General features: G+C 45.0%; 1 protein-coding gene across 2 annotated transcripts in view; it reads right to left on the reverse strand.

Moving 5' to 3' along the window:
* ARG2 (arginase 2) overlaps nucleotides 1-15,119 on the reverse strand; it is a 29,295-nt gene that overhangs the window by 1,543 nt on the left and 12,633 nt on the right. For both annotated transcript variants that reach the window (XM_067557767.1, XM_067557768.1), the window contains 5 exons: nucleotides 8,217-8,394; nucleotides 6,889-7,048; nucleotides 1,776-1,870; nucleotides 1,515-1,619; nucleotides 434-570 (listed from right to left, as the gene is read on the reverse strand). In XM_067557767.1, the coding sequence (XP_067413868.1) occupies nucleotides 434-570; nucleotides 1,515-1,619; nucleotides 1,776-1,870; nucleotides 6,889-7,048; nucleotides 8,217-8,394 (675 nt within the window). The remainder of the gene's footprint in view (nucleotides 1-433; nucleotides 571-1,514; nucleotides 1,620-1,775; nucleotides 1,871-6,888; nucleotides 7,049-8,216; nucleotides 8,395-15,119) is intronic.

The raw sequence follows: 15,119 nt of genomic DNA on the forward strand, positions 1-15,119 counted from the left end.
GTGGAAGCGTGAGTGTTGGGTTTGCAAGATGAGCCAGATTTTTTGGGTACAAGCAAAATTTCTCTGCATCTAACCATTTTGAATATGCAATTACCACACGTATGCAAAAAAGGATATTAGATGTAAAACTGGTCATTCATGCATCTGTACCGTTCTGAAAGTCTGGCTCCATGTATTCACTGCTATATAAAGTAGGGACCTATAGCAATGACCTACTGTACAATGCCCCTTCAAAATCAGTGCTGTGCAGTTTACTACTTAGCACCAGTCAAGCTGGTTATACTGAAGCAACCTGAAATGCATATCTGGTTTAAGATGAACTGTTAACATCTCAACAGGTTATGGATAATTTCTTGTAAAGGTAGAACTAGCTATTGGCCAAGTGGCTTGTGTGATAACTGGGGTTAGTCAAACACTGCTGGTTGATGTCTACCTGTATTGTGTATTTCCTCTGTAATGTACATGCCTTCCCGATAAGTTAATCCACCTAAAACAGGAGTCCCTGTTGCTGGAGCCAGCGAAGGATCAAAAGCATCAATGTCAAAGCTCAGGTGAATTGGTCTTTGCCTTCTGTAGGGAAAAAAAAAATTGGTGGCTTGATATGTTGCTACTCACATGTAGTCAGGACCTAATGTACTTCACAGCACAGTAAAACCAAGTTCTATGGCAACACTTACTTTCACTATCTTTCCGTTTGCTTAAACCCTCCACAAACTATGGTTCATAGTTGGGAAAGCTGATGATTATGCTGGGCTTCTTGTGCTTTGGTTGCCACAGGGCTGGCCAGGCACATCAGGCTAAAAACTTCCCAAAGCAGAACTTTCTTCCCTCCCCCCAAAAAGCATGTGCCAACAAAGTAGAAAGCTTGTTACTTCATCAGTACATCACCTCAGTTCCACCAGTAATTAATGCAGTGGCTACATGTTGACCTAAGTTAGGTCGACTTAGGGTATGTCTGCACTATGAACTTAAGTGATTCTTGTCAACAGCCAGTGTTAACTACCTAGCTCTATGCTTATCATATGTCTGAGATGCATCTTGCTGCAGACTTAACCTTTTCCTCAAACTTTAGTAGCCAGGTACTGGATTCTGTAAGATGTGGGTGAAGTAGTCACCTGTGTCCAGCACACAGCTGAAGTGGCTATTCAGTACCCAGCGTGTAGAAGTTTAATTTCAAGGTCAGCAAAGTATGTGAGGACTAAAACAGATCTGACTTCAACCCTTAACACATACTTAATGGAAGTTTGCAAGGCTGCTACCTGTGCTGTGCTTAAGTTGTTGATAGCGCTGTCACTCAGCTACATTTCACCTGCAGTAACTTAGCACTCACTTCCTTTTAAATAATTTACAGAAAGCAGAGAGAGGAGTGCTGATGCTCAATAAATGGGTAAAGTAATACTTCAAATTTGCATGGGTTTAGCAGAGATTCTTAATATGTTGACAGCTTACGATTCATGAACATTTGTTTTGTCTGACACACAAGCAGCTTCTGTTCATCTTCAGTGACAAGTTACCTGCTCATTAGTTGTTCAAATGTCCTTTCCATAACTTTCTGGATACCAAGGCGATCAATATCCCTCATTGAGTAATACTGGATGTCATAGTTCTTCAAAATATAGCTGTTAAAACAAACAATTTTAAAAAGTTTCTTGCTTGTGGCCTTTTAGTACTTAAAACCCTCACTAGCGCTACGTAGCACTATCAAAAGTGAATATGCAGCTCTCATTCTTTATCAGCAAGAAAGAGCCCCCCCTCCACAGCTGTCTTGCACTTACTGTTCAGCAGGATCCACATCCCTCAGACCAATGTACACAATATCAGATGTTGAGAGGCAGGGCTTTAGCCAGGAAAAGCCGGGAAGTAGTGGCATCTGCAAGGAGAGGGGGGTGGTATATAGCTGTAAAATGACTTCAGTGGCATCTTTTTAACAAGCTTCCTATTCACGATGGAAGTGATTTTAGGGAATTGTTAAGTTTTGACTCTCAGCCTCAGGGTGACAGAAAGGCAAGGGCTAACAGATGGGGGATGGCTAAATCAAGATTTCCTAACCATCTGAGCCTTGCCACTTGCATGCTATTTGGTCTCAGGCCAACACCAGCATTTAAGGGATGCAAGTCTTCAACTCATGTTTTGCAGTGATTTGAAAATAAAGTATCTAGCATTGTCTTATGCTGCTTGGTGCCTAACAAGGTAGGGAAGGCATATAATCTGGTAAAATAGGAGCCTGGTTCTAGTCCTGCTTTTTCAATATTTTGCTATATAACTGAGCATGTCATTTACCCTTTCTGCCAGTTATATCCACTTCACAGATGGGTACAAGTACTTGGCAAAGGTATCTTTAAGGCACTTAGATTTATGCATAAGAGGCACTGCAAGATCATACAATTATGTACATAAGACTGTACCATTAACGTGAAATCAGCTTAACTGTGTGGGGGGTGGGGGGAGGGGGGAGGGAGGAGGAGGAGGAGGGAATCAGATGCTGCATTTTATGAAATGCCTTTGGTAAAGGGGCTACTTCACATTAATGGAAGTTGAACTAGAAAGCAGCCCTCCTGGAGAGTAAGACTATGGCAGCACATCTCAATAGAGGTGAGAGGGTCAGCTGTGGTGACAAAGTAATTGTGTAAACAGTGCTACACCCTCATCCAGTTCTAGTCCAACCCTTCGACTGAGAACAGCAGATGGGTGAGCAATGGGGGTGAGGCCTTTGTACTACACAACATCAGTACCTTAAGTACTAAGTGAATTGCAATGGGGTGGGGTGAGGGGGGAAGGATCAATATTATCCCTATTTTACTGATTGGGAAACTAGGTTCTGCTATAGCTCCCATCATAGTATCTGAGTACCTCAACCATCAGTGCATTTATCTATCTGTGCAGCAGGGAAGTATCAGCTCTATTTCACAGAGGAGAACAAAGGCACAGAGAAAGTAACTTAAGGACATGTCAGCACTCGGGGAAATTAACTCAGATCTCCCAGACCATTATCTGTCCAGAAGGTTTTTCCATCCCCATCACATTTAGTGATTAATACAAGGTGTCTCAGCTGTGCAATGAGATATGGAACTGAATCCCAGCTCTGACTCAATACAGGGGACTAGTTTCTAGACAATGCTTTCACATGTCCAAAGAGGGGTAGCACTGAAGTGACCGCACTGACAGTGGAGCTAGTAGCAACAGCAAAGTTTTGCTCTGCAAAAAACTGGCAAAGGCTGATGTGAAGAATGTGGGCAGTATCTTTTTATAAATAACTCTGTCTGTGATTAACATGCTTTCTAGGGGCAAAGAATTAACTAAATCCTGAATGGTTTTACACAGTTCCAGGCAAGCAGACAATGACTAATTCAATTGCTGATACTTAATGTATAATCCACTGCTAAAAAGTTTACCTCTGGACCCAGGCCCCACTCCCAGCTGCATAAGCCAGTCTGATCAGGTTCAGTAGGCCCAGGACAGACAAAGGGACTTGGAAATAGATAAAAAGATGGCCTGTGAACACAGAGGGTGAGCCACTAACTGAGCTTCAGAGGCTGCAGGGGGTGCAGCCTACCTTGCCCAACCCCAATGGTGGCAGGGTGCCTGAATTTGAAAGGAAAGGCTCAAGTTTAGCCAAGACAAAATACATATACCATAGATCTATTTTAACCCTTTTCCTCATGTTCCTATGGATACATACTTTGTTTTAAAGAGGCTGTTTGGGTTGCTGCATTTTTCAAACTGATCACAGGTTCCTGAAAGGAAGTCTACAGCAGGCACCAAACCCCACTGGAGCTGCTGGTAAACAGGGGTGCAGTGACCTGAAGACCCAGTCTGAGGGTGGTGAACTGCAGCTTCTACCCTGAGCTAAGTACAGGCACCAGCCTGTCACTGGGGAGGGTGCCCATACAGAGGCTTGCCCCTGCGGAGCCAAACATACAGCTCATGCTGAGCCATGGTAGCTGACATCACTGAGGCAGTGACCTAATACACTAAGCCCAGGGTTGGAAGCTAGTTAGTGCAAATATTGGACATTTGAAATGTGGCTAGTTGGACTCCGTTAGGAAGGAGGGGTAAGACCTCTCCCAGCTAACAGTACAGTTTATCTATTAAACTAGAACAAATAAAAGATCTGTTCATGCATAATCCTCTCTCTGGTAATTCAGTTGTACAACCAAACCAGCTCCAGGTAAAGACAAACCACTGAACTTTCACTGCTACCAATTAACAGTTGAACTACATCCAACTTGCAGAGAGCTTATTTTCTTGCACTAGTAGTAAGTGTGTTGGGTTTCTCCCCCTAAATGGTGATATGGTCCTAGGGACCAGAATGAAGATCTAAAACAAAGCTCTCTGTACTGAACAGCAAGTCTCCCACCCAGCAGCCAGGCCAGCATGCGATAGCCATCAAAATGTGAGAAGCCTGGGGTCTGCTGTGCATCACACTGTAATGGATTAGTTAAACTGCTGTGAAGAGCTTCTATTACAGTATCAGTCAGATATACTGGTTATGCACTGTTAGAGGTGGAGATAGGAGGCCTAAAGTGGAGAGGTTTCTATGCAGGCTTCCTTGAGGGCTCTGATACCTCTGTGAGCTTTCAGTGTGAAATTGGGGGTGATCCCTGCTCAGACACCCTCCCACCCCACTTCATGCAGTCACCTCTCCTAAATTTAAGATGGTCTTACCTCCTCCTTTGCTGCTGCCACCATTGCCCTGCTGACTGCCTTGGCCTCAGAAAACACTCAGCTGCTGGCACTCCTCCAGCAGTTCTAGGAACCTTGCTCTTCTCTTTCCCTCTCCTCTTTAAGGGCTAGAGCCAGTTGACCAGGAGCCAACAGTTGGTTTTAAGTATAGGAGTCGGTGGAGTCTATACATTTTTCCAAAGGGGACTAGGGAGAAGGAGGAAGCAGAGTCTCCCAAATCTGAAGAGCCCAGGATCTTGGAGCCTGCCCTTCTCCCCTGTTGTGAAAGACACAGTGGCTTTGCCCCTCCCTCAGCCAGAAGCAACTACTGGCTCTTGACCAGCTGGGCTCTTTCTCTCACAGGCTTCTTTATTCCTTGAGAGAGAGAGAGAGGATGGCCCAGAGCTGTTAGGTCGCTTTCCATCTCCTCTACCTCCTCCCCATTGTCTAATGGGTGTGACTGGAGGTAAAGTTACAGTAAATGCTGAGCAGTTATTTCCAGATCATTTAGTTTACATTACAGAGTCTTACATTTCAAGGCAGTGGCTACTGTACATTCCCACCCCCACACTGAGGCATGTAAAGTTTCATACCCCTGTGGCTCTACATTAACTACCAGCTCTGCACTTGGACCCCTCTAAAACTCCAGGTTAAGAAACACTGCTCTAAGGCCTTCTAGCATGTAATAATCCCTGCCTCCATACAGGGATTATTACAGCCATCTCTGGTGCAGAAAGCAGCAGCTATTTAACAGTTCACAGAGAGAAGATTATTCAAATGAATCCCAAGGGGAAACAGGATCGAATCACCCAAGATCAAATCTGTCCAGGACATTGAAGCTACTCTTGTGAAAAGTGCCTGGCATTTTCAATAACCAGGAAGTGGTCAAGACTTCCATTTTAAAGTCTTATTTGAAAGATCAGCACTTCCAGCAGCACAGCACCCCCATACACAATATAGGGCTACTGGTTCAGTAACAACAGCGGGAAGAACAACATCTCCTACATAAACACTGCACCTCAGATGCTCCTTGGAGGTTTCCCATGCACCAGCAGAGCTAGTTTAGTTTGCAGGATGTGATGGGAGTTCAGCTCAGGGTGGTTTGGATGCATAATCAGATTTACTGCATTTTCAGCTGCCATTCTCAACCTGCAGGTGGTGACCCAGCTTCCATTCCCTAACTTGGAGCTCAGGCTGAAGCATACTTGCTAACTTGTAGCTAGGTCCTTGCTACACAGACACCCAGTTAGCCATTGTACTGGTTACCATGACAGCTCCTACAGGATGCTATAGGAATTTGTACAAGAGGTTCTGGGCTGCAGCTGAGGCAGAGTGGTTGTTATATAGCCTGACTGCTGCAGAAGCTGACCACGTACTCTTCTTGTGCCTTTAAAGCAAACAGCTCTTTTCTTATAGTTGATCCCTTTAAAGGCAAAGGTCATCATCAGCCAGAGCCCTTTGCCCAGCAGGCTACAAGCAGCCCTGAGTTTTATCATTTACTAGAATGTCTCTTGCTAGAGCAGCGTATCAGGACAGCCCATGCAGGATCTGCCCCGGACAGGCCTCAAGGTGGTCAAAATATGGAACAGTTCTAAATATAAATGTACAAGGGGAGTGTGAAAGGCAAGTAAGCTATGTGGGGATGAGCTTGGCACAGCTCCTACAGGCTCAGGCAGGGGGGAGGCTCCCTTTTTGGCTCACCTGGCAGAACTGCTGCCTACCACTATGAAAGTATCTGTGTATTGACTATAACAACATGCAGGATCCACACAGAGTGTCCAGTTGCTGAATAGAAGCCTCTACTGCTGCATTTGGTCTGTTTTAGCTCATGAGACAGGATACCCCAGGGGAGTGGCAATGGGACATGACACTCACCACCAGCTTCAAACCTAGATCAGGCAACTTTTGATGCTCTCAATCCAGTTCCTAGCACACATGTGACCATCACAAAATCCATTACCACCCCTGGCAGTAATTGCCCCCTAGATGGCAGTAGCTACAGAGGCCAAGAAGTGAATAAGGAATTTCTGTGTCAGCACTAGCATTGCCCCTTCAAGACAGGGTGAAATGCACTATGAGAGCAGATTATAGACATAGGATGCCTGTAACTTTATCTTATCTGGGATAAATAAGGCATCAGGCTCTGGGGCAGATAAGCCAGCACCTTTCACCAGAATGTAGTCTGTGGTACAGTTGCCTCTACACACAAAACCTAGAGCCACTTACTTTATCCTGGAGCTCACGTAACAGAAATGAGACTGGCTGCCCATGGAGGTTTCCAGATTGAGTTGTGAGAGGAGTGTTGATATCAGCGTGTGCATCCACCCAGATCACACAGAGATGAGGACACTGCCGTGTATGGCCACTGATGGACCCAACCGCCAAGCTGAAAAAGTACATAGCAAGCCTTCACTCAGGTCTGCAAAACATACGTCCTGCTGAACAATTTCAGGGGTTATGATAAGTAAGGCAGCAAGTTAGTTGCCACATTTCAAATGTCCAATGTTTGCATTACAGCATCTCGTCCCAGTGAGATCTGCCATCATCACACAAACATCAGTGGGACGTGTATCACTAGACGACATGATCCTACATTAGCCCACAGGAGACTGGGCTACCTTTCATAAAACTCTGAAGGAGTGCACTGGTATTAGGGTATGAGGCAGAGCTTTCCTTTCATCCCTTCAGGATCTCTCACCAAGAGCCCTCCCACCTCCCTAGCCTTCACCTGTCCTAGGTTAAGATGAGCATCAATAGAAACTCTCTCACCCCTAACTAGCAGGCTCACCTCGCATAGTCACTAGCCCAAATCTCTGCTGCCTCCCTCTATTCTGGGCTACAGTCATTCAACCTCACCCCCACCTCACATTTCGATGCACCCCACCTCCTCCCTGCTGGTCCCAGTCTGGGGATTGGGACAGAAAATGGATAGGATATTTGGAGGAGGGGAAAAAAGAGGATGTGGAGGTAGACTTAGAATTCACTCTCTTATCACAGCGTTCGCTAGCCCCTCCCCAAAATCCCTTAGGAACTAGCTGGTCCCCTAAGATTTACACACCTGTCCTAAGGGCTAGTGTCCTGCACGCTCCCTAAAAATGTGTCCACAAAAGTCAACCTGGATGGAACTGACCATATGAATTCCCTCAAAAATAAAAAAAACAGCTTCATTTGTTTTTATTATTTGCAGCTTCCAGAAGAATTTGGAAACAAGTCGCTGCTGTCTGTTACTTTCTAAGATCACTTTTTTATTGCCACTTCCATTCTCCTGGTTCTTGGAATCACAGCATTAAAGACCAAAAAAAAAAAAAAAAGAAGTTGTGTCTCCACATGGTACCACAGGAAAGGAGGATGGGCCCTTCAACACTGCAGAAACTGGGAGTAGCAGACACTCACAGCATTATCATCATGCAAGCAACTTTGACAGTCCCAATCTATGCCTTGCCGTTTCAATGGTCCAAAGCCCCTCTTCTTTTCACCTGTTTTGATTTACACCAACAAAAGACAACACTTCACACAGCATAGTCAATCCACCATTTTCATCCATCTGGACTCACCTATGGTCACCTCCCATAGTTACACAGCTATGTCCAGCAGCCACTGCTCCACTCACAGCATCAGCCAGCACCTGACTGGCTAATCCCACAGAGCGTGGGTATTTGACCAGGTTGTTATACAGCTCATCATTGGGCACTTGCGTGAAACTCAGATCTCCAAAGTCATACACTCGGCAACCTAGTGACACACAGAGCAGCAAAAGGAAAGATGGGTTAAGTTTGGATTCAAGTAGCCCAAAAGGCATTCTTACAATGACTGGGTTATACCCAAAGAAATAGGTACTCACCAGCCCATGCCCTACAGTTCACCAGAGACTATCAGGATATTGCCTTACCATGGGGACCCCCCCCACTTACTATATCAACAGCATTGATTCAGCCATTAGAAAAAGGGCTCTGACGTTTTAAGCCAGCTTTGGTTGCAGTTATATTACACAATACAATCTCCTCAAGGCTCCCATCCTACTGAGCAGAACAGAACGCAGCAACAGAGCTATGGGATTCTCAGATATATATTCTGCAGATGGCGAGGGTTGCAGAGTAAACAAGAAATTAGAGATGACTTCCTGAAAGACTTGCTTGACGCACACGCACCTAGCCCCTAACAATTAACAGCATTAGAGTCTATTTACATGGACAGTGAAAGTCGAGGAGAGGGGATGGAAAAACACCAGTGAAAAACAAGATAAATATACTAAGGCAACACAGCCCGTCAATAAGTATCAAGTGTCAGGCTGATGACCTCTGAATTATTAAAATTTTCCATGTTCCTTTGATCTGTCACAGGCTCAAAACTTTGATCACAGAATCACAGAAGATTAGGGTTGGAAGGGACCTCAGAAGGTCTAGTCCAACCACCTGCTCAAAGCACGGCGTTCTTTACAAACACGTCTCCAGATTTGTCAGAATTTCCCCAATGTATCAAGACAAGGATCTAGCCTGAAGATGGGCATGTTTAAGTGACCTACAGTGGCACAGGGAGAGCAGATACAGAAGGGCAGTTTCCTACCTATTATACAGTGCAATAGAGCAGACGGCTGCTGAAAAATGAGCACAGGGTAAAGAATAAAAAACCCCAGAGGTGCCATCTTTATTGCTCTCTCTTACAGGACGTTAATTTGTGTCCATGCAGAAGGATTTTGTGCCTTTGCTCATGACACCACAACATAGCATGGTGTTTACAAGACCAGAGAAAAACATTCAGGACACATATTAATCCTGCACATTGGACCGACGCATGAAACTCAAGCCTGCCTGACCAGCCACTTTTCAGGCTAAGTGGTGACTCTGGAGCGGACGTTCTATAGATCAGAATTAAATGTTCAAAAATGGCTCACTTTGTCTACAGCTTGTTCCCCCTCTACCTGCCCCCCTTCCACAAAGGGGACATCCTAAAAAGTTAAAAATAGCTGTGTAGATGGTTGGGCTTGGGCTGGAGCTCGGACTCTGAAGCCCAAACCCCTGCCTACGCTTCAGTGTCTGAGCTCAGACATCTACACAGCTGTTTTTAGCACCATAATGTAAGCTCGAGTCTGTTCACCTGAGCCCAAAGATAAGCTGCCAAAGGCTGCTGCTTACTGTGCAGATGCACCCTAATAGGTCCCCGATTTTCCTCATGTAGTCTCCTCCCTCCATAGGGAACCCTGCAGATGTCACTCTTGAAATTAAGGTGTTCCTTGGAAGGCTTCAAAATTAGGAGAGGTTATGGACCAGTGTAAAATAAATATGACTTCTAGGGACGGTGGGGTACAATCCCCACTCCAGGCAGGAATGGGTTGAAGAGTTCTTCTGGGCTCAGAGAAGCATAATAAATGAGTAAGGGCTGGAGTGGTTGATTTATGATTAATTAAAAAGGACACTGTCAACTCAAATCAGGCTCTCAAGCTTTAAAAAACAAGTTCAGATCAAATGGGAATATTTTCCATGATCATTTTATGCCAATAGATATAGTTTGTATTTTTAAAAAAATTCCCTTTCTGCACTTACAACCCAGACTTTGCAGCATGTTACTGCCCAAGACCCTGAAATTTAAGTGAACTAAAAACATAAAGAGAAACTGTTTAATCTGTTTTCATGGTTAAAGAGAGATGAATGTCAGAAGTAAACAGATTGTCTACCTTAGCTATCTATTTTAGAATTTTCTGTTGCCACCCATCATCATAGTATCTGACAGCCTTCCATGTAAAATCAGTTAATCACAATAGCCAAGATGCTAGTGGTGGACGTCATAGGGTGTCTAGTTCTGCTCTTGTTTCAGGGTAAAAACCTCTGCTTTTTTCCTTTTTGGGTGTGGGAGGGGGTTGTTTCTATTACAGGTTTTGGGAGGTGAGGGATGTTTGGATAGATGGGGGTGTCAGTGTCACATTTATGCTGGCATAAGTAATAAAAAGACAAACGTTCAAATAGACATTAGATTTGTAAAAACTATCTGTATCATAGGTAAGCAAACTCTTGATTTGTAGGGTTTTTTAAAATATGGGACCAAGTTCATTCCTCGTATAAACAGGTGCAACTTCCACAGAAGTCTCTGAACTTGGTCCAGAAGTGACAAATGGTGGTGTACAGGGGTTAGAAAGCAGGAAAACAACATAACCTGCTTTCATTTGGTATTCAGTGAGCGTGCAAACCAAGTGCAATTTACATAGCAAAGGGGTGAGAATAGGGGAGTGGATGTAGCAGGAAAAGCAACTAACAAATTGCAAGATAAAGCAGTTCCCCACCATCCCTGTCTCTTAACATGATTGTATAGCACCTAGCACATATTTTTACTCCTGGGGGAATTCTGCACCACTGCATGTGCACAGAATTCATGTCCCCTTAGATTTCTTTGCTTCCCTGCAGAAAAATGACTTCTGATGGGGAAGCAAAAGGAAGCCACAGGAGTGGTCACATGCCTCTCCTGGGCAGTGCTGGCACCTCAGTTTGGGCACCTGGAGCAGCCAGTGGAGATGTAAATCACCGTGGGGCAGGGCGGACATGCATGCGAGCAAACGAGAGAGACTGTCCCTCTTGCTTGCTATCACAGTGTGCCTGGAGCCAAGGAGGGGCAGGGCTGGGGATGCCCCAGCCCATCCAGCAACTAGTCCTGGCTAGGCTGTGCAGGGGACAGGACTTTCTCTTCCCTTGCACAGGCTGCTGTCGGAACTGGGTCAGACTTACCCCCAGGAACCTCCCCTGGCTACAGAAAGTTCCATCCTCCTATGCACATTGCTCACCAGCCATGGGGGGAAGGGACACTGTTGCCTCCCATCTACCCAACCCCCGAGCATTCGGACTCCCTACACATACACCCAGACATCCCCCACCACTGAACTCCACCTCCCACATCTGGATTCCCTTGTTGAGCACCACCCCCCTGCATCCAGACTCCCCGCATGCAGACCACCACCTGCTGAACTCCCACGCACTCAAACCCCTACCCCCTAAGCCCCATCCCCCATGCACCTGGACCACCCTGCCCAACTCCCCCGCACCTTTATCTCACTGAATCACAACCAGCTGCACCCGGACCCCAGCTCTCCAAGTCCCACTCCTCGCCAAGACCCATCCCCCACACCTAGTCCCCCCACATGCTCAGTCCCAACCATTTAACCTGGATCCCCTCCAGAGTCCCATTCTCCTGCATCCAGAACGCCCCCCCCCCCCATGAGCCCTTGTGCATCCAGATCCCCCTTCCCCCATGCACTTAGGTCACCCCACAGAGCTGCCCACACCTGGATCCCCCCACACTAAGCCCTGACACACTTGGATCCTGCCAGGGTGTGCCTGCTTGCCCCACACCTGGATCCGGGGGCAGGGCTGGGCATGCATGCATGACTGTCCGTCTCACTCGCTATCATGGTGCCCCCAGCACAGAGGCGCAGGTCCCAGGGGTCTTCTGTTTTGTTGCTGGAGCCCAGGCTCTAGAACCTTGCAGGATGGGAGGGTCTCAGAGCTCTGGCTCTAGTCCAAGCCCAGAAGTCTGCACTGCAATGAAACAGCCCAGCAGCCTGTGAGCCAGAGTCTGCTGGCATGGGCCAGCTGTAGGTTTTTCTTTGCTGTGTAGACATACCCTTAAAGTCCTCTGTGCTCGAAATACATGGAAATATTAGTATTGCCATCTGCTCTGTGGAGCCATATAGGTGTGCTAATATGCCTAGTAAAGAATCTATTTGTCAAAAAAAAAAAAAAAATTTTCCTGAATCTTTTTTGTTGTCTGCATTGTTACAGACATACTTGTGACAGGTATTTTGAAATAAATTACCCAAATAATTGAAAATGGTGTGATTATAGTGTATTATTCTGACAAATAAAATATGCAGAATTTTAAAATATTGTGTGCAGAATTTTGAACTTTTTGATGCAGAATTCCCTCAGGAGTAACATATAGGCTCCCAGGGTTTAGTTGGGGCTTCTAGGCACTACCCTACTACTACGAATACTAACTCTCTATAGCACCTGGTTTAAATACAAAGTGATTCCACTGAAGGTACTGATCCTCAGACTTCATCGTCCACATTCCTAGAAGTATTTGAAGAGTGTAACCAAACAGAAGGAAAAAAAAAGCGTTAGAGCAGTCCAAGAGGGAGAGTACTAAAAGTAATGGAACAAAACTGAGTAATGAAAAGTTTAGATTGAATATAGGGAAACCTTTCCTGACTATGGCTGTGGAATAATCTTCAGGGAAATGGCGAACGCACCATTCCTTAAGACATTTAATTCTGGACTGGGCAAAGAATAAGAACACAGGATCAGCACTCCACATTATAGGCTCCTGAAGTGGGGCCTAGATGGGGCTTTCCATCTGATATCTAAGATTATTTTCAAAACAATTTTAAAAGTATTCAACTCCAAAGAGATGCTTTCTTGAGATATTGCAATCCAGCAAACATGTCCTGGCTACTCCAAAGGAATATCCAGCCATCTTAACAAGACAAACTGAGATCTGCTCTCTTTAGTGCACATGCTCTAGCCCCTGGATATCTGGGAAAGATAAAGTCCTGTCTGACAGATTGGATGGTGAATGGTGATGTTCACTCCCAGCCTTCTCTTTGAAGAGGTGCATTTCACTTACACAAGAAGTAACAATCACTCACAAATCATTTCCCTGCACAGATTTATAGGAATCCTATTTCTGGTAAAAGCGGCTGATACAATATTACTGGAAACAGAGGATCTCCATGTAACACCTGTACAGTGCAGGCAGCAGCAGCGGGAGCCTCTCCACACCACCCTGCCATAAACTGTTTGCTCATACTAAAATAATCCTGTTTATACAATGGCCATTCCGTTTACTGCTGTGATACCTGCCTAATCAGTCACCAAGTAAAGAGGCAAAATGGAAAGGCTTTCATGGGAAAGAATCAAACAAACAAAGAATGATCTGTAAAAAATGCTTAAAATACTTCCCTTCCTCTGTACAAAGCAAGGGGTTACTAGGTACAACCATCCCTCCACCCCCCCAACCAAATCAAGCACTGAGGCTGGGCTCTACAGAAATAATGAACCCAGGTAGTTTTTTGGTAGCTGGCATGCCACAGTAGTGACCTCAGGGGATGTACTAGCCTCTGCTTGAACATCTATGCCTTGCAGTTGCTTCTGTATGAATGTCAGCAAGAAGACATAATTAAAGAGCTAGCAGATGAGATCATTATGATGGGTACATAAAGAAGCCTGTTCTGAAGCAGTTTTAAACCACTAGGCTAAGCAGAGAAAAATCTCCCCTATTGACAAGAGGAGATGCTCTCTTCCATATAGATGTGAAACTAGGACACCCAAGTGCACAACATCCGAGGACTGTGTGATCAGCTCTGAAGCAAGAGGGTAAAATGGCAGCAGGAGAAATTGCTGCTTCTAAGACTTACTAGGCTGTGGAATAGTCTCCTACTGGAGAAGCATCAGTGCTTGATAAACTTAAAACTAGGCTGAAAAAACACCCATAGATTTTATTTACACACACACAGGGAGATGCACTGGATGGTTTAATGGCTGTCTCATTTTTGATATTTCACACCCCGATACCCTCGCTCTACATTTTTGTACATTTTACAAGTTCTGGTTTCAAGAGAACTTTTTTTTTTTTTTAAATCAGTATCTGTTTTAACACTAGACTATCTCTACCATCTTCTGCCCACCCACTCAACCAAAACAGTCAACTACAATTCAAACTCAGTGCTCTCAAGGTTGTCTACAAACTCTGATATTGCCTAGCTCACCACATTTCCCAACCTGCTCCACCCCCTGCAACCACATCTCTTCCATATGACTCAGTGTCCTATGCAGTCTGGGTCATCGGATGTTAATACACCCCTCCCCAAAAATCAGCTTTACAATGTAAATGTTTCCTAAGCCTAGAGTTGCTTCAGAACAGGATAATCTGCTGCAACCTCAATATCTTGTGACATAACATGACAACATTACTAGGCTGTGATGCATAAGCCCTGTAACTGGCAACTCCAGATAGGGTAGCCAGTTCTACAAGCTATGGTGGGCAGGAATTCCTGGAAAGGAACCAGAAGCCAGAAGAATGTGAATGTATATGTTAATAACAACTATTCAGACATCTATTTACACCACTTTTCCCAAGTTTCCCAGGTTATTTAACCCTTTAGGGTCTTCTCCACATGTCCAAACCCCAGCATTAGCATCCTCCCTCCTATTAGCATCTGTTTCCCATTTCCATCAAGCCCACAATAAGCTTGAAGCCCACAAAGCAACATGATCCTAACAGCAACCCTAATCAGGGATATTACTGCCTCATCAGGTCCCACTATAATGAAGCTCTCCCCAGCAACAAGCTCATTATTCTTTACCATTACATGAGATAACATATTGATTATCCCAGGCAGGTAAAGAAAAAAAAATCAAAGCAGGAATGAATCACTGTTTTCCCCAGTTCCTTCTGATACTAATAGCACCTCCAAA

Source organism: Emydura macquarii, unplaced genomic scaffold (assembly GCF_026122565.2).
Source record: "Emydura macquarii macquarii isolate MOO-44397 ecotype Brisbane River unplaced genomic scaffold, CSIRO-AGI_Emac_v2 contig_1876, whole genome shotgun sequence".
NCBI classification, from domain to species: Eukaryota; Metazoa; Chordata; order Testudines; family Chelidae; genus Emydura; species Emydura macquarii.